The sequence below is a fragment of the Rutilus rutilus genome (assembly GCF_951802725.1).
Source record: "Rutilus rutilus genome assembly, chromosome: 10".
Lineage (NCBI taxonomy): Eukaryota > Metazoa > Chordata > Actinopteri > Cypriniformes > Leuciscidae > Rutilus > Rutilus rutilus.
In genome coordinates this window covers 16,466,587-16,484,631 of record NC_140215.1, presented here as the reverse complement: position 1 = coordinate 16,484,631, position 18,045 = coordinate 16,466,587, and the positions used below count along the sequence as shown (strand labels likewise).

Sequence of the window (18,045 nt, the reverse complement as noted above, 5' to 3'; positions counted from 1 at the left end):
CATGATGGATCTCAGGCATTACCTCATCATTTTACTGGAATCTACAGTGCAGTCGGGCACATTTAGCACTTTGCATTTGACAAAGTGGGTGATCTCATCCTGAATATTGTAGCGCAAGAGATGAGTCACAGGCACTCAAAATATACAATTGAGCTGTTGGCCTGTTTGAGGATCGCCTGAGGGGGGAGGGTACCGTAAGAGCAGGAGTGCCAGTGTGATGCGTTCACGTGTGCTGGCTAGTCTCTGCTGGGTTTGCCTGGTGCAGTGGCCCATGCTTAAAAGCCCACTTATATGCCGCCTGCTCCACTGAACCTAAGAGAGGTGCCCAGTAGGCATCTCTTATACTAACGCAAATCTTTAAACAACCTTTCTGATCTGCACGCTGCAACCCGCCATACCTATGCATACACACAAAAACTGGCACTTGCACACAGACAAGCCCCCATTCCAACAGAGCCGGGCTGTTCCCTCAGGTATTCCCGGCAACATTACAGATTAAAATAGCAGCCGACCCACATAGCTGTACACTGGCTCAGCCTCGCCTTCAGAGAAGGCAGACTTTACGTTCTTGACTGCAAACACCTTACAATCATTGTCATTTTTGCACTTCTATTCCAATGCGTTCGCACCCACTGCGTTGTCAGAACATCCAGGTGCTTTGAGAAAGCGGTGCTAAAAGAACCTGGTAACTCCACCAAAAACACACAAAAAAATGGTTATTACAGCCAATTTTTTTTTAATAAATTATGTTGCAATGATTAGGATTTAGGAGCAAATGGTTGAAAGTGGGTCTCTGTCTGTGCAAAACAAAGGGAGAAGGCTGAATGTCTCAATGAGCAGGACAAATGCTCCAAGGTCGCTGGTCCTCAGCACATGACCCATTTAACTGAGCCATAACAAACTCCTTCCCCAAAACCACTCAGCAGAACTCGCACTGCACAACGTTCAGGACGAAAGCGCATTTGAGTGTAGTGTGGACATGGTGGGGAGAATTGTGTTTGTTAGGGCAGCTCCAATTTAAGAAAGATTTATAAACATTACACCTTTCAAGATGAGCAATATTTTAATACAAGAGGAATAATAAGAGCAATTGGGAAGCTATGTAATGTGTGTGTGTGTGTGTGTGTGTGTGTGTGTGTGTGTGTGTGTGTGTGTGTGTGTGTATATATATAAATAATATAATATAATATAATATATATATATATATATATTTTTTTTTTTTTGTGAATTTAAGACAACATTTCTTTGAACAAAGGTATTGCTTTTTTGCTGACCCTAAACCTTTGTTTGGTATTGTTTATACTAATTGAGACTTACTTATGACCTGACTTCATTTCTCACACTGCGATTTTAGGTTTCACAATAACAACTATATAATCTCACAATTTGACTTTATTTCTTATTAACTTTATCTAACAACTACCCGTTACAAATTTTACTCAGCTTTATTAGGATTCAGCTTTTGTTTGAGTTTGGTGGAAAAGCGAAGCATGCCAGCAAATGTGAACAGGTGGGTCTCACAGCAGAGCAGCTCAGAGCCGCCTCAAGGAGAAACAAGCAGAGCAATGCAGATCCTTAGCCAGAGCTATATCAGGTATACAGTATGGCACCTGGCACAATTTACAGAAGGTCTGGCCTGCCTAAAATAAAAGGCTTAAAATAAAGCTTACACAATATGGTACTTGCACCAGCTTAGCAACCATCACAAGGGGCTGTAACCAGTATAACTGTAACAGTACGGCTGTTGGGTTGATGAATGGAGAGGATGTTGGCAGTTGTCCATGTGGAGGGAGCAACTTTTGGGGCAGGGGGAAGGAAAGGGAGGCCTGCGGGTGGGGGGTGGGGGGTGGGCGATAGTAGAGAATCCCGTCAGTAAACAAGGGCTTGGTTTCCTCCACTGAATTGGCAACGATTGGGGAGGAAGTGGTAACAGCACACTTCGAAACTTGCTTTCGAAGAGCAGAACCGCAAACATTCTTTGTGTGTGCTTGATGGGGCGGTCCTGCCTTCTGAACTGTGCTCAAAATCAGCTCTCTAGTGTATTAGCAGTATGCTCTTCCACACCGCCAGGTTGAACACACACCGGTTGTGTGCCCGGTGCCAGGGGGGCATCTGCCCTTTTTATTTTCTCCCCATGTAATTACTGAGCAGAGCTGTTAGTTAGGTGGAGGGCTCTGTGAGGGTGATGTACGCCAATCCTGCCTGCACACCTCTCAACATAAGAGGCATCCACCTGCTTTGACCTCCATATGAACAGATTGCATCACAGAGACGTGGTTGTACTGCTTTCCTATTTTAATACTATTCATTATTTTGCATAAAATATCTCAAGTGCATAATATGATGATCGTGCTATAAATTGACATGCCTTCTATTTTGGACATACAACTCTATGAATCCAGATATGCGTAGGATTTTTCACATTTGAACAGACCACATCATGCAAAATGTCCTGTAATCAGTGGCTGTGCTTTAAAAGGTCAACCGCAGACAGGGTCAAAATGGGTAAGAGAGCGAGAGAGAATGAACGAGAGGAATATATATAGTATAGTGAAACTGGACTGGCACAACAGGAGGCTAGAGTGATGCCAGATCATGTGACCATCAGAGAGAGACGATATGCAAATATGCACTCACACACAGATGTTTGTTTTTCTATCATGGTGGGACTTCATGGTCAACTTTCCATTGACTTCTATTTTTTTTTCATTGTGTTAATGATATTTTCTGTTTTCTATAACCCACACAATACAGAAACTATATAGTTCAGTCCAAATTAAAAAGGCAAGCTGGGTATAATAGGCTACAGTGGTTCTCAAACTGTGATACCCTCAGTTCCCTCAAGAAATTTAAATTATTAACATTTATTTTAAATTGATATTTTTCCATGTTTTATTTCAAATGTCTGATTGCAACTTTAATGTCTCTTTGCATCTATAAGACTCTTGCATAGCCTACAGCCTACCATGAGAATACGTCTACTACATTTTACTACACTTTTCTGTCTGTGCACAAAAGAGAGCATTATTCTGGGATTATTATTCTGTTTGCCTTTATAGTCTTTGAGCTTGATTTCCTTTCAGAAACACTGGATTTAGCACTTTTGAGAATCATATCAATAATCACAACAGACAAGTGCTTCTACACAGATGAGAGATGTTTTTTCATGGACTGCATTGTTCCAAATTAATACATATTTTATTAAAAGGTATCCGTGTGATTGAATTGGATTGTAAAATTTCTAAATATTATTATTGTGTTGTTTTAGATGCTGCTTCCACAGATCTGCTAAGGCCCAGTCAAGTATACATCAGTTGGTAAGTGTGCAGTATGATTGATCAGAACTACAGAAGTATAGTTATTAATCAAAATATAATATTAATCAAAATCTCTGTGACATTCCAACAAAACAAACCCCAATATATCCCTTTGCACTTTAATAAACTTACATCAAATTATCAACGAGCCCAGCCAGTGTATTAATTCACAAAATTTTACTTCAAGTTGTTTCAAGGTCACAAAACACAACCTAAATGCACGTTATACCTAGTGGAAAAGTACCTGTTGTTGGTCATTGTGTTTTAATGGGTCTTGTGACCTGTGTCCTTATTGTGTCTATGTCACCACCACCAAAACAAACAATGAGCTCACCACTCCTGTTTGGCAGCTTGACAACAGGTGTTTGGTGATTCAGACCTGAGCTTCCTGCCACTCTGAAACCCAATATGAAATCACAATCTCCACTAGACAGAAGACTCCAAATTACTCAAGAGGAAATGTATTATATGATTCAGATTAACCAGTAGTGTTGCTACAACATCTGCATGCTAAAAAAATGCCAATTTGATATCAATGGGAAGACACAGTCACCTCTGATAACAGATCACTTTAAATTGTAATGAAGACACATGGATTTTCTGTAAAGCTGCTTTGAAACGATATGTATAGTGAAAAGCGCTATACAAATAAATGTGAATTAAATTGAATTTTACATCTGGATACAAAGAACTGTGATGTGTACATGATAGAGTAGGTTGTGTACGTTTTAGTGCTGTGATGTCAAACAAGGTGACGTGACAAGATTTGTTTGCACTGACTGACTTCTCAATTATTGTCAGTTGTTTTTTTGTATAATGTGCTTTTTTGGTTCTAAGTGTATTTTTGTATTATTTAGGGCAAATTTCTTTAAAAAAAACAACAACAAAAACAAGATGACGTGGCTTAAAGTTGTCATTGGCTAGCTGAAGAATATGAACATTAGACAGTCTGGCAGCAGTCTTAGGTTGGCCTTATTGCGCGTTCCCATCTGGACAATATCAGTGCAGGGAAATTCCAGAAGGCCAAGAGGCTAGAACGAGTGCAGGACCGTCAGAGCTGAATCTCACATCAGGAGCACTTGAATAAACATGAGACATCCTTTACTTTCCTCCTCTGCTCTTTTCTCTCTTCATTTCTTTATTTTTACCTTGACATTCTGCAGGTCTACTTATAGCTGGTTTGGAATACACAAAATATCATATTTATTATTCATACCAAATGCCCTCCTGGTTTATGCAACTCTCATTTTTGCAGAAAAAGGAGTGCTGCCGTCTCAAACAGCATTGAGGTACCATTTGCAAAGGGAAAGTATTGATTTCCAATCTCCTTGGGTTTTTTTTTTTTTTTTCAGGGTGGTGTGAGAGAGATCAGCAGGCTGTTAGTCGGAGTTTGTATGCCTGTGTGTGCACTTGCACTTAGAGAAAAATGGCTGGTTCCTCTCAGCCTGTTAATCAAATCCTTGAGTGGCTAAACTGCCTCTCCATCGAGACCAAGGGGGACGACAGGACTCATGCATAAAGATGCATTCCAAACACTCATCTTTCTCTGTCTTTTTCTCTCTCTGTCCATCCTAGTACTACTTCTCATCTCCATGGGCTGAAAGACTCTCGAGAGACGGCAGACAAATGACCCACACCGTCTGCACCATCCAAGAGCTACTCAATCATGGCCCCTGAAAACTCTTGATCCCTCCATAACAATACCACCTCCATCAGCAATCACTCAGAGGCATGGGGATAATTAGCATGTTGAATGCATGGATGAGGGTAGGTATATTCAGTTTAGCATGCACTACTATTGGGTCAAAAATCATAAACATTTAGGCCTACCCCAGAAACTATAGCTTATGTACACACGTTTCCTGGAGAAAATTCTGGAATGCATCCGTAGAATCTGTGAATCAACTGCATGCTGTGAATCATCTGCAGTTCCTTAGGCAGCATATGCGACCACACATTTCCTTGTGCCCGTACTGTAGGTGACACACAGTTAGACAAACAACAGACACTCTCAGTGAAGATAAGCATGGACCATTAGCGTCTCAGAGCTTGCATGGCCAGATCGAGAGTGAGATCACTTCCAGTGCTTACTGGAAACGGATAGGCTGTTTAACATAATCAGTATTGCTCAGCGTTTCTCATAACATTCATTTACATGATCTCATCATTAATGCACTGGTTTGGGCTTCTGAGGGATATATTTGACTTCAACTTGAGGGAAACTACAATGCTTCCTTGAAATGTAGTCCAAAGCTTAATATTCAACTCCCCCAGCTTATAATAGTTGTATATTTCCTTACTTTTAATCACTTTTGCACTGTTGTTTTCATACTTATTTCCTCAGCTATTTTATGTTCCTGATTGTGTTTGCGTACTATGTGCCTTCTATACACTTCTGTGGTTTTATACCATACCATGTGTTTGCAAAAAAATGCCGCAGTGTCTTCTCTTGTGACATTGCACATTTCAAGTCATTGTAATGGAAAAACATCCTGGAATATTGTTTAACTTATGACTTTATTATATATATTTCTTATAATTTTTCCAGCCCTCGAGTTTGCTGAAGTTTGTGTTCTCTGGAGATGCTAATTATCCCCCAATTTCTCATTTCACCAAACCTATGTTTGACTGTTCAAAAACCTACCAACTGCCAGTTTGATGCCGTCTTTGATCTACCTCTAGCGCTGAGAATAAATTATAGAGCAATTGCCACATTTCATGGTGAACGATATTTGGTAAACAGGGCACACAGTGTATATGAAGGTGAGCTAGGGCTGCGCTTCAAATGCTAATGATCTTGTGAAAGCTGTTTCACTTTAATGTAGTAACTCAAAATCACAGAATAATAGTCGAGTCGGGTATTGCTTTTTTTCCTCTATAATTTCCACAGCTTGTTATTTATTAGTTTGCCCAGACCTGTCATGCATGCTCGTGGTTACAGCTTTTTTAACAAAGAGATGGAATTCAACATAAAATTGCTAGGTTGCATCAGAAGCAGCCTGTGCTAAAGCTTAGTATGAACTTTACTCAAACGTAAAAGGAGAATGTGACTGAAAGGTCCCCACTTCAAAGGGAAACCTAGTTCAGCCCTATACATGAAAGACCCCTGCTGCACCTCACTACTGCCTAATTACTGTCAGCTGTCTGGGGGCTGAGTGATCTGCTGTGTCTGGGAGCTACGCTTTTGCAGTAGTCACTAAGATTGTTTATAGTTATATTTGAGGTACAGTGGGTTTTTGTGAAGTCGAATAGTAGTCGTTTCAATTTGTCCAAGTATACAGGTACATGACACAATGTGTAACCTACTATTTGAAGGGTACATGTTGCATGTCACCTGCATCTTTGGAGCAAGTGCACAAAGCCGAGGTAAATTATAGTCAGATTAACTTGTATGTATGCTTGAACAAAGCTTAGCTACAATTGTATTATCCAGGTCTGTTAGTAAAACTTCTCAAAAATCTGACTAATATGATTTTAGTCTGACTAAAGATTGACATAACACTTTTTAAAATGCCAAATTATTGCTTTCGTCTGACACAGAATTTTAAAGTGCATTTCGACTGCACACCATAAAATCTGAATCATTAGAGAGATATAGGTAGGCATGAAGAAAAATAGTCAACTCTTTTGCAATCTCAGACGATGACTTGACAGTGATTCAGTCTATACTAAACCCAGACAGTGCTTGATTTTGACCTGTCTAGTCACTGGCAGAGGCAGCGTACAGGAAATGCCCTGAACAATGGGTTGGTTTATGATGTCATACTAATACCAACACAGTGGTGACTTATGAATGCAGTCTGCTCGCCGATCCCTGCCATTATATGGGCCGGTCGATAATCCAGTGGAAACCAAACAGCTGACGAGATCAATTAAGTTATAAAACTCAAAATCAGCAATAGGATCACACAGAGTGACAGGCACTTTCCATTGTGGGTCAAAAGTATACCAACAACATAGTGACTAATGGAGCTTGTTGACTGGTTCAGCAGGGGCCAGTGAGGTCAAAACTGTTGGAGGGGAAGGGATGTGTCAGAGTAGCCAAGCCTCCACAGATGCACTGCATATCTGTGTAAGATAACTTTTTGACAGCTTATTTATCTTGACGTGGGAGTCCTTATATTTCAACGCATGCCTGAGCATCAGCATGTACTGATAGACCTGTTAACACTTCAAAGAGAGGCCGGCAGAACAGGTTTGAGGTTGAATGCCAAGGTGTTTCCCTCAGAGTAAGGTCAGTCAGTGAGGACATCACCACTGACAAAATTCAGGTTTTTGAATCTAAAATGCAGCACAAAGCTTTGAGGGTGTACAAGGACCTTTCTTTCTTTGCCTAAACCTGCAAGTCTCCCAGTAGGTAAGTAGGAGCTTAGTACATTATCTTGGTCTCTGAAGACATTGCAATGTTACCACTCACTCTACAGCTTCAGGGGAGCTTTCTCTGGTGTCGTCAACAAGGTAATGCGTTTGGCCATTACTTTGGTGTCCTGGAGCTTTGCCAATTGCAGAAAGAGAGCAGAAAAGGTCTGTGCTGTCAGAAGATACACTGTGAGAAAGCAGCTGTGTTCCTCAGGGTATTACATAATGCACATTTCAGTGTTCACTGCCCAGAGAAAGTTTGAATGCCTTCAGCTGGAGCAAGTTCAATGTGTATAGAGAAGGAATGTGATAAAAGCATGGATGGAAGCTAAAGCAGGCCAACTGCCTGCACCATGGGCTGCAGGGGGGAATTAGCAAGAAAGCGTAGGTGCAAGGATGTTAGGCTCCAGCAATCAGGTGTGGAACCTCCACTTGGAGCACTGACGTAGCCTGACTATTGACAATTGAAATACATTTTTAATGTTATCTTGTAGCCTCTTTCTCAACCCCCATCCACCGACCTTACGATCCAGCCCTTTGTTTCGAAAAATTACTGGGCTGTGAAATGCAAAAACTCACAGCACAGAATATGCATGCAGTGTGATTCATTATCTTGTCAAAATGGGCTTCTCTGGGACAGACCAGTCTCAACGTTTGAGCGCTGCACTGCCTTCATCTCAGATAGCTGCTTCCTGCAGCTTCTCTCAGGGGCTTACGTGACCCTGCTCAGACGTGTTCCAGTTCTACTGACTGTGATGCGTTTCTGTGGGTCAGTCGTCTGCCCTCCAGCTGCCAGTGAGCTTTGAGAAGTTCACCACTTCTCAGATTCTTTTTCTCAACCTTTAGCATGAAAGCTATTGATAGAACAGGGGGAAAAAAGAGTAGGTCTTAGGTTTTGCTGGGATTATCAGGACAGCCAAGTATCATGGGTTCAGACTGCAACACTTACAGTAGTAGTCCTAGGTTTGAGATGGGTGCGCAACAATTAGACCCTGCTTCAGAAATTTGAATGAAGTCATTTGGAGTTACTGATGGCAATTAAAACTTTCGGAACAAAACGCTTGACGATGAGAAGAAGAGTGCAGTAAGGACAGGTCTGCCAGACTTTGTAGACAAAGAGACAGAGAGTGACCCATTTTTGCTGTGACCCACAAAAAGGCCTTCTTGTCAGAGAAGGACACACCAACAAAGGCCCACGTGGTGCGCTAGCTGATGGAGGACAGATGGATGGATGGATGCAGACAAACAGACTCAGCCCCCCAACCCGTCTCTTAGGTGATCCTTACTAATTGGCCAGGCTGCCTTGACTGCCTCTAATGGTGGTGTTTACTGCCTCTGCCTCATTCCCCAGGCCACTCCACCTGCTCTTGCAGCCTCCAGTGATGAGCTCTGAGAGTCATACTGGGTGGCACTGCTTGGGGAGGGGGGTGAGAGCCAACAGGGGCTCTCTTGTTGCACAAACAGCCGCTCTTTGAATTAACCTTGCTTGCGGGTCATCGCCAAAATAATCCCTCCCTTCTCTACCCTTAGAAAGGTTGGCGAGTTGTGATTACAGCAAGCCGCCCTCTCTGTCTTTTCCCTCTGTTTTTTCTCTCTCCTCTGTGTCTCTTCTTGACAGTGAAAGATAGCGTCTTTGTTCAAGTTGGGGGAGACAGTGCCAGCAGTTTGCGTTCCTCGTGGGGAATAGATGCAGTGCACGTTCGGTGGACAACCTCTCGTCATCCCTGAGCACATCACCTCTGTCACTCTCCCCTCCGTGACCCTTGCGCCCCATCCCTGGTCGAAGACTGAGCTCTGAAACTCAATTCACCCATATCACATCCATTAAGGTCTGATTCATGCTCCACTCGCAAGGGGCTGAGCACAGCTATCCATCTTGTCTCCTTCTCAAAGGGTGCTGTTTACCTTGCACTGGCAGATCTAGGGCTACACTTTAAAACTATCACAACTTGTAAAAGAATCAAACTTTAACTATGATGTTAGTCAAAGAAAAAAGCCTGTCTACAGAGATAGGCCTTTTTCTCTTCATGCTCATTTTCTTGCCATCAGATTCAACTTTATTTTTTCTGATTCCATGTGGTTGTTCCGCTTCTCTTCTGATGCGAGGTGATACTCACTCTCTCTGTCTTTAAATTGTCTTATATATATTTTTCTATATTGTGATCCATGCTTGGACAGTCAATTTACACGGCAGAGAATAAATGCCCTGTGTACACATGCATGCTATTATTTGATATGACCATGATGCTTTAAGTTAATTAATGCCAGAATTAGCAGATAAACCAGACCTGTCTGTCTTCCTGCACAACATATTTCTTCTCTGTTCTAATCTTCGAGAAGAGATTGCCAGACCTGTATTTTCCTTCTATACTCATGCCAATACGTCTGCATTTGCATTTGCTACCAGGTAATATTTGTATTAGACGTGCCGGTTGAATTGCTGGTGGGGGGAGATATGTTTCAAGTTCACACATCAGCAATAAATAACCACTCACTGCATTACCCTGCAGTTGAGCACATGGAATTGCAATGAGCTGAATACAGCCAGTGCATGCGTTCAGAGGCGTCCGTCGCCACATCGATTACCAGAAGTCCTTCTAACCTCAAATCATAAATCTTATCATTAAATTGCTGCCGTTTAATTTATAAAACTTCCAAATCCTGGTGCTATTATTACTATATTTGCTGCTAAAACAATTATTGCCCAAGAACACAAAGCAATTGATTTGCATTGATCACATTAAGACCTCATCACTTAAAAACATGACTATGTTCCAGTGGCACGTATGTGCATCATCTCCAGCTTTTCCAGAAGGCTTAAGTGGGATACCATAAAAATGTAAAACACCACTATTATCATTGATTACCTCTCCCCCTTCAAGAGTCAGCAAATTGTCATACAGATGCACACCAGCTCTCAGGAGTGGGTGATTTGGATGCATTCTCCTCACATCCACTCACGCGCGCACCCTCGCGGCGGAGGTAATACATAATACATGAAGATCGGGAACTGCTCTTGATATCGTCGGGCTGAAAAACACTAAGTTATCTGACAGACGAATGCATTATTTAATAACAATTCGCTTATTGTTAGCCAAGCTCTTATTTTCTCTGGCCACATTACGTGCGCCTTAACAAAACGCCATTCAGTCAGATCCAGTCAGAAGTAGACTATAATGCACATGAATCATCTCGTGTCTTTTTCTGTCATTGACATCTGTTTTGCTTTGAGTATACAACAGAGAAGTGTACTAAATATGCGTCTCATTCCTTAAAGCATATCTAGATTATTCGTCTAACTAATATTGATCACTTTCGCTCGTATAAATAAAAAGCCCGGAGTTCTAGACATGCTTTAGTATGAAAGCAGCAAAACAGCGCTTTCGTCATCACTATAAACCACTACACGTAATAATTTGTACAAGGAAACAGCGTGTTTAGACGTACGCGCGCACTGTGAAGTTGTGAATGTTTGCATTAGATCCATGTGCGCAAATAAGCACGGCTTATTTATGCGAACTAACAGTCCAATAGTTACGCGCAAACTCTCACCTGCTGCCAGTTCTCCTCCAGCGATGGCATCGCCGAGAAGTAGCCCGTGTCGTGCACCAGCTGAAGTTCCTGAAAAATACTGTAATTTGCCAACACGTCCATGTTGATGCTCACAAGAAGAAAAAAAAGTGTTGCTTGATCCTCTGGTATATTTTTACTTCTCAGCCCACTGCCAAACGCAAAAAGAATGTTTCAAATCCTCAGTGAAGTGTAGTTCAAAGCTGGTAATTTAAGCGCTTTGAGGAAAAGGAAGGAAAAAAATAAAAATAATTCTTGTCACTTAATTGCAATCCCCGCGAACTCTCAGATCCTCAGCCTGGGAGTGGGATGCAAAATCGGTGACATGAACTGTCCACCTATTTCCGCATTGCCTCTGTCTCTTTTGCGCTATAAATTCCAGGTAGCCTTTATCTTGAATGCCGTGGATCACCAAGGCAAGTTGCTGGGCTCGCTGTCTCGCGAGCGAGAGGAAGCCAAGGGAACTAGAGGGGCGTGGTTTGTTGTCAATCAATTCCGTGCGTGACCATATACGGTAAATAGGGTTGATGATCTCACTGGCGTCCAAGTAAGGCGGTGCTAAAATGGCCAAATAGGAGGAGTACAATTTGAATAATATAGCGTGATTGGCTCTGGACGCTTGTCAATCGGGCCGTAGAAGGCAGTGAAAGGTGAGCTATTTTTAGAGAGCTATATAGCAGCGGCAGCGCGCTGGCGTCTCTCATACGGCCAGGGAGAACGCGACAAACAGAAGTAGAAGTTGCAGTTGAAACGTGAGGCAATTCTAACTCTTTATGAAGTCATATCAGTTGGAAATTGTACACGGGTAACCACAGAACTGCCGATAAAGTTGGAAACAGTTGTTCAGAAAAACAGATTGATGTTGTGCTGTAATAGGCTAATATTGAGGCACAGGCAAGTGCTAAAAAAAAAAAAAAAAAAAAAAAAAAAAATTCTGTGAAGATCCTCTCAGATGTTCCACAATCACTAGGATTGAGTGGTTCACAGACAGGATGAGGGATACTTTAAATATTTGAATTTTGAAATAAGAGGCTTAGCACTTTGAAATTAGAGTTTTAGCTCTTCTGATGGCACAAATGACCACAAAGAGCATCTATAATTGCAACTATTACAGCAATTGATGGCATTGATTTGCAGTACTGATCTGGCTATTGTTGTGTAAAGGGTAATTGACTCTTCAGGATGTTTTTCGCAAGCCAGAAACACTTCTATAAGCTGTTAATTCCAGAAAACCATATAACAGAAACCTAAAACAGAATAATGTTTCTGAATAATGACCGTTGCCCCTGGCAAACCTGTATAAGTGACCACTCATTCATCCATCCGTCTGTCTATCTCTATCTGTGGCTCATGCTCTCTCTCTCTCTCTCTCTCTCTCTCTGTCTCTATCTCTCTCTCTGTCTCTATCTCTCTATCCCATTCCTGATCAACTGTCTAGCCTCTTCCCCGATAATAGCTGACTGTATACCACTATCCTTTATTTATTTTGAAATATGGATAAACCATCTTAAATTGACAACACTGAGAGCATGGAGATTAATATCTATTTTGTTGTTTTGTAAAATTATTTTTTCTCTCTGAAGTCTCATTTACACAGATGAATCCTAGATTTTGACAATTATTGTTTTGTGTATTAAAATATTATATAAAAAAAATATATATATAAATATAACTATTAACAGACTTGTGATGTTGAATTCTGACAGAACATACAAGTGTGGGATAACATACTTCACAAGTCAGATCTTTTATTTTATTTTAGCTTTATACATGACGATATACAACTCAACTATGTACAATGCATCTATATATATTTCATTTATATAAATATATACACACTCCTGGGCAAAAAATAGACCAAATATTTTGTGTTTTTTAATAGCCTAGTCTTTACCATTTTGATTACAAATCACTGGTCAATTAGCAAGAATTTCACAAATACTGTAGATAGAGCAATTTAGCATGGCATAGCCTTCCATTTTGTTTTCTAAAATATTTAAACCGTGTGGGCAAACTGGTGGACAGCTTTTGAAGAAAAGTCAGTGCTGTTCCAACCAATGTTAATGGCTTCAAACAGTTCATGAGTAGTTGAAAAATGTCTCCCAGTTCGTTTGAGTTTAATGCGAGACCAAATATTCACTATATGGTTCAAATCTGGACTCTGAACAGGCCAAACATGAGCCTGATGGACTTCTTCTCAAGCCACTTCTTGGTTGGCTTTGCAATTTGGGCAGGAGCATTGTCTTGTTGAAAAATAACATCTGATCATCTTTTGATAACTTTTCCTTTGAAAGCAAGCCATTCTGCAATATTCTCCTCTACTCCAAAGCTTTAAATGAGTTTTCACGGTGAAGCAGCTCACCAATACTAGCTGCTAAAAAGGCTCCCCACACAATGTCTCTTCCACCATGCTTCACTGTGGGAGAGATGCATTTATTATTATATTCTAACCAGACGTTCGAAGACACCGCTCTGGAGCATCACCATGCAACTCGTGTTTCATTGTGATTCATCACTAACTTCCCAAATTCTGCCAAAAACTTAATTCTGTCTTTGATGGTTTTCTGAGACAGCAATGGCTTTTTAATTAGTAAATGTGCTTAAATTTAGCTAATTTCCTGACCAATACTTTAAGGTTAAGACAATTTAAAGCCTAATGTTTAGCCAATTTTTTTTGTTTTGTTTTTTGCCCGGGAGTATGTATGTATACATACAATATATAGGCTATATCATTTTACACATACATAGAGATAGGGAGAGGGAGAGGGAAACCGGATTTTCTTTGGTATGGATCTGGTATTTTTGGTGTATTTTAAAGGGGACGATGACAAATCAACAGTACTGACTTTGCCTCTTTGTTTTAATAGAAGCAGCCACCATCACATTGGAAATTGAACAGTTTCATTTTAAAATGAATTAGTAACATATGGCAATTACATTAATTTGTGGACTGAGTGAGAGAAAATGCCTTGATAAAGAATAATTTAATTACGTTTGATCATCAAAGCAAATGCTACATTCAATCAGTTATTAAGTTTTGATAGCATAACAACCTGCCAAAACACAGGTTTATTGTTCACTTAAAATATGAACATTTTAAATTAATTCTGCTCTTGTTAACTACAGTTTGTTAGAAAGATTGCTTGAAATTTGAAACTGCAAGCGCATCAACCTTGTTGTCACAAACACCAAATAAAATGTTTTGATAATTGTAAACACTACTTCAGTTGCAATTAGTGACAGGCAGTAGAAAAGTGTAAGCCTGGTTTTGCAATGCGAAAGAGTGTTTTAGTTGCAGTGAGTAATTGAGTTTGTATGCGCGTTGTGCTGTCTGTTTCTTCCGTCACTTTCCCAGGGGACATTGGTTTTTGTCTCAGTGGAGTACCGGGGCAGATGGTTGCTAGATTGACTGTTTCAGGACATTTTCCCTATTGATTTTTACAGGTCTCCCTGCCAGAGAGAATTAGCCTGAGTGGGGGTTGGATGGAGGGGTGGAAGCTGCTCCACAAGACACGCTAGCCTGTCTCTATCAAAAATATACACTGAAAGATTTGCAGCTGAATGTCGAAGTGCATGTGATTTCCTGAGCTGCAGACGCACACAGCAGATCAGATCCGGGGGGACATGGCTTAGTCCTGCCTCTACCTCATTGGCCAGAGCGCACTACCGAGGGACTGAGGATGCTGGAAAGAAAAAGCAGGTGTGTGCTTTGGTGTTATTGCGCGGCCGGTTAAGGGCAGGTGCGAGTCTGCCAGGCTCGGTGGCACAGCTGGGCAGGGTAAGCCCTGATGACTGGCTCATCACTCCCTCCTATGGCTAACCCGCTGTCTCACCAAGTCTGAAACAGCTGGTTCCCACTGAGCCTAGCCCTGACCCGGGGCAAACCCTGCAACTTCCAAACTGGGCCATGGACACAGAATAAAACACACTCAGGGTGCCCCAGTTCCTACCTCACACATTTACTGTTGAGGCTGAAGTGTTAAATTTTAAAGGCTGTATGACGTCAAAAGGGGAATAATTTGTTATGCTTAGACACAACTGCATGTAATATCATGAATCTTACATGTAGTTGTGTCTAAGCATACGAAATGACTCTTCTTGACTTCATACACAGAAATGAAAAGGACAGTTCACCCCAAAATGTGAATAAAAAAATAAAAAAATAAAACACACACACAAAAAAACACATGACTTTTTCTTATGTGGAACACAAAAGAATAATGCTCACACTGCTCTTTAACTATTCCCAGAAAATACTCTAAAATGATTATTCTTTTCCATTTTTACTTGCCTTGGCAACATTTTCACTGGCGCATTATATAAAACAATAAATAAATAAATATACTAAGTAATACCTTTTTATTTTGGCTGTGTTAGATTTCTTTGTTAAATGTTTTTTATTTAATTTTTTCTTCACAAATATATGTTTCTTTTCAAAAAGAAAATTAGCAACAAGCTGAAATTACACAGCTATTATATAGCCTAACTGCATAGCCTCAGAAATGCACTGTTGGAAAATGACATATCATGGAAAACATCACCGATTGGTTTTTATTTTCATCACAATCAAACTGATATTTCAAGATTATTACAAGTTGTTTTAGCGATTTTGGCAAAACCTAATTTATGTTGGCCGTCTACATTATCTCTGTGACATTTGCAGGCAGAATCTGCAACAACAATGTAGACAACATCTTAGAAAACTGAACGTTTAAGGTTGCAAAGCATTGAAATGGATTTACAAGATCAATGAACAATGTTATTGCTAAGTCTTAAATAATTTAAGAGCTATCTTATGGCTTCAGAAGACTTGGAATGCTACACACTAGTCATATGGATTACTTTAATGGTGTTTTTTTGTATCTAGGCTGGTCATGCTTTTGTTGAATGGAAAAGAGTAGCATGAATGTTCTTGGAAAATAAAAGGAGACAGTTTAAAGAAAGAGAGAAAGAAAGAAAGAAAAAGGCATGCGGGTTTGGAGGGTGAGAAAACAATGTTAGAATTGTATTTTTAAATTGAACTGTTCTTTTAAAAAGTGTGTTTAACCAAGACATTACCAGTGTCTCTGATTTGTGGGTGTTATGTTGATAGTCCTGCTTTGCATTGTCCTAAATTAGCCCTGTTTCTGTGTTTCCGCCAAGGTGACATCATGTGAATCTGCCACTGCTTGGATAGTCATGGCAACTGATCTGTTTGCATAAACACACGGGGCTGACTCTCCTCCCCTGCGGTCCCTCGTGTCACTGGGATTCTCACAGATCCTAGCAGCTACAGGGTTGTACCATTACAGCACCCTGCTGCTCCACACACACACAGGGGAGAGCCTGGCGCCACTCCTGTCTGTTCAGTCAGTCCGACTCCCAGAGCGACCCCTACCAGCCGACCCCGGGGCACTCTTCACCCAGTACCCCTCATCAACGGCATCCCACCCAGCCTCCAGCACTTACATCACAGCCCTCCACACTCTCATCTGTGACCTGTGATCACACTCGACTTTCTGACATCCTTTTAAGTGTTCTTGCACAGCGGGCGCTTACTGCTGCGAGCTCACAACACAGTGGAGTCGCTCACTGCATAACATAAATGTTAGTGAGATGAAACAGGAAGGCAAACACAGACTCATTTTTAGTTATGATGAGTCCTGCTTGCTCAGTTGTGACAACACAAGCTTACGAAGATAAGACGATACTAAAAGTTGCATTTCATGAGCCGTGCGATGTTTCACGAGCACATTAATTTGTCATTGTTGATTTCATGCGAGACGCCGGACTTTCTTTCCGGTATAGCTCAAACTCCAATTGGCAGTGCCGTGGTCGCCTACGTGGCAGAGTGCGGGAAGGGGAATCAGAGGAGAAGTAAGAGGTTGCAGCATGAGATCATAGGAGTCACACTGAGGTAGGAATGGAATTATATCACTAGTGGGAATTGTCCCAATTAGGTTGGACTGGAGCACTGCTACGGAGATGAAAACATCCACTCGCATTAGACTGGCCCTCTTGAAGACGTGCCGAGATTCCCCTTCTCTCAGCCTGTGTTGTTTTGTCTCATTCAGCCTCACTTCTCTTTCCGTCTAGGCGTGTACACCAAAATGACCCTGACCTCTAGCACCTTTGCTCTTGCATGAGAGAACACCTTTTATGTGGCTTTGGATGGAAGGAGCTAGAGGAGAAATGGAAAGAATGGTTCCCTCCCTTACTATTATTATCTGGGTTTTTTAAGGGGGGTCTGCTATGGCACAAAAAAAGGTCCTCTTTGAAAAGAAGGTTTTCAGATTTGGACCTCTTGAGAACAGAATGATTAATTTAGCACAAGGAATAATACTTTGGATGATAAAGGGAATACATTTATCTTTACGCTTTCATCCCGTCGCCTCTGACTGCGTGCGGGAGAGCCCAGGAAACCTTGAGGTATTGCGTAAATTCAGTTGCAAATTACAAAAAATGAGTGCATGTCTTTCAGAAACTTGTGTTCAGCACCTGAATTGTTGGCCAAACATTCCTGTTGAACATTACTGTCATCTTTTCTTATACTAGAAAAAAATGGGATTGTACAAATTCAGACTGGAATTCCTCCAAATGGATCCGACACAGAGAGAGCGCACTGGAGTATCTAGCTGTGTTCTGGTGTAGCATGTATGGAGTGAGGGGGATTCAGTGTAGCTCTATTGATGTGGCACACTGGGCTGTAATCTCATTAGTATGCTATGAGGCTGACCCGGCAGTGCTCGCCATGCTCACGGCATTATGGGGGAGAGGAGAGTGGGCATCACATCCATCCATTTGACACATTTAGAACTCC

The 18,045-nt window shown here is 41.2% G+C and overlaps 1 protein-coding gene and 1 long non-coding RNA gene across 2 annotated transcripts in view; one reads left to right on the top strand and one right to left on the bottom strand.

Annotated features, from left to right (window-relative positions):
* klf7b (Kruppel like factor 7b) overlaps positions 1 to 11,703 on the bottom strand; it is a 46,005-nt gene extending 34,302 nt beyond the window's left edge. The window contains exon 1 of the mRNA XM_084422162.1: positions 11,229 to 11,703. Within this exon, the coding sequence (XP_084278288.1) occupies positions 11,229 to 11,330 (102 nt within the window). The 5' untranslated portion in view covers positions 11,331 to 11,703. The remainder of the gene's footprint in view (positions 1 to 11,228) is intronic.
* Positions 11,704 to 11,930: 227 nt separating this feature from the next.
* On the top strand, positions 11,931 to 16,512 carry LOC311298810. Its single transcript, XR_014629000.1, has 3 exons — positions 11,931 to 11,998; positions 14,691 to 14,946; positions 16,389 to 16,512. It is a non-coding gene; the product is annotated as an uncharacterized lncRNA (long non-coding RNA).
* The last annotated feature ends 1,533 nt before the right edge of the window (positions 16,513 to 18,045 follow it).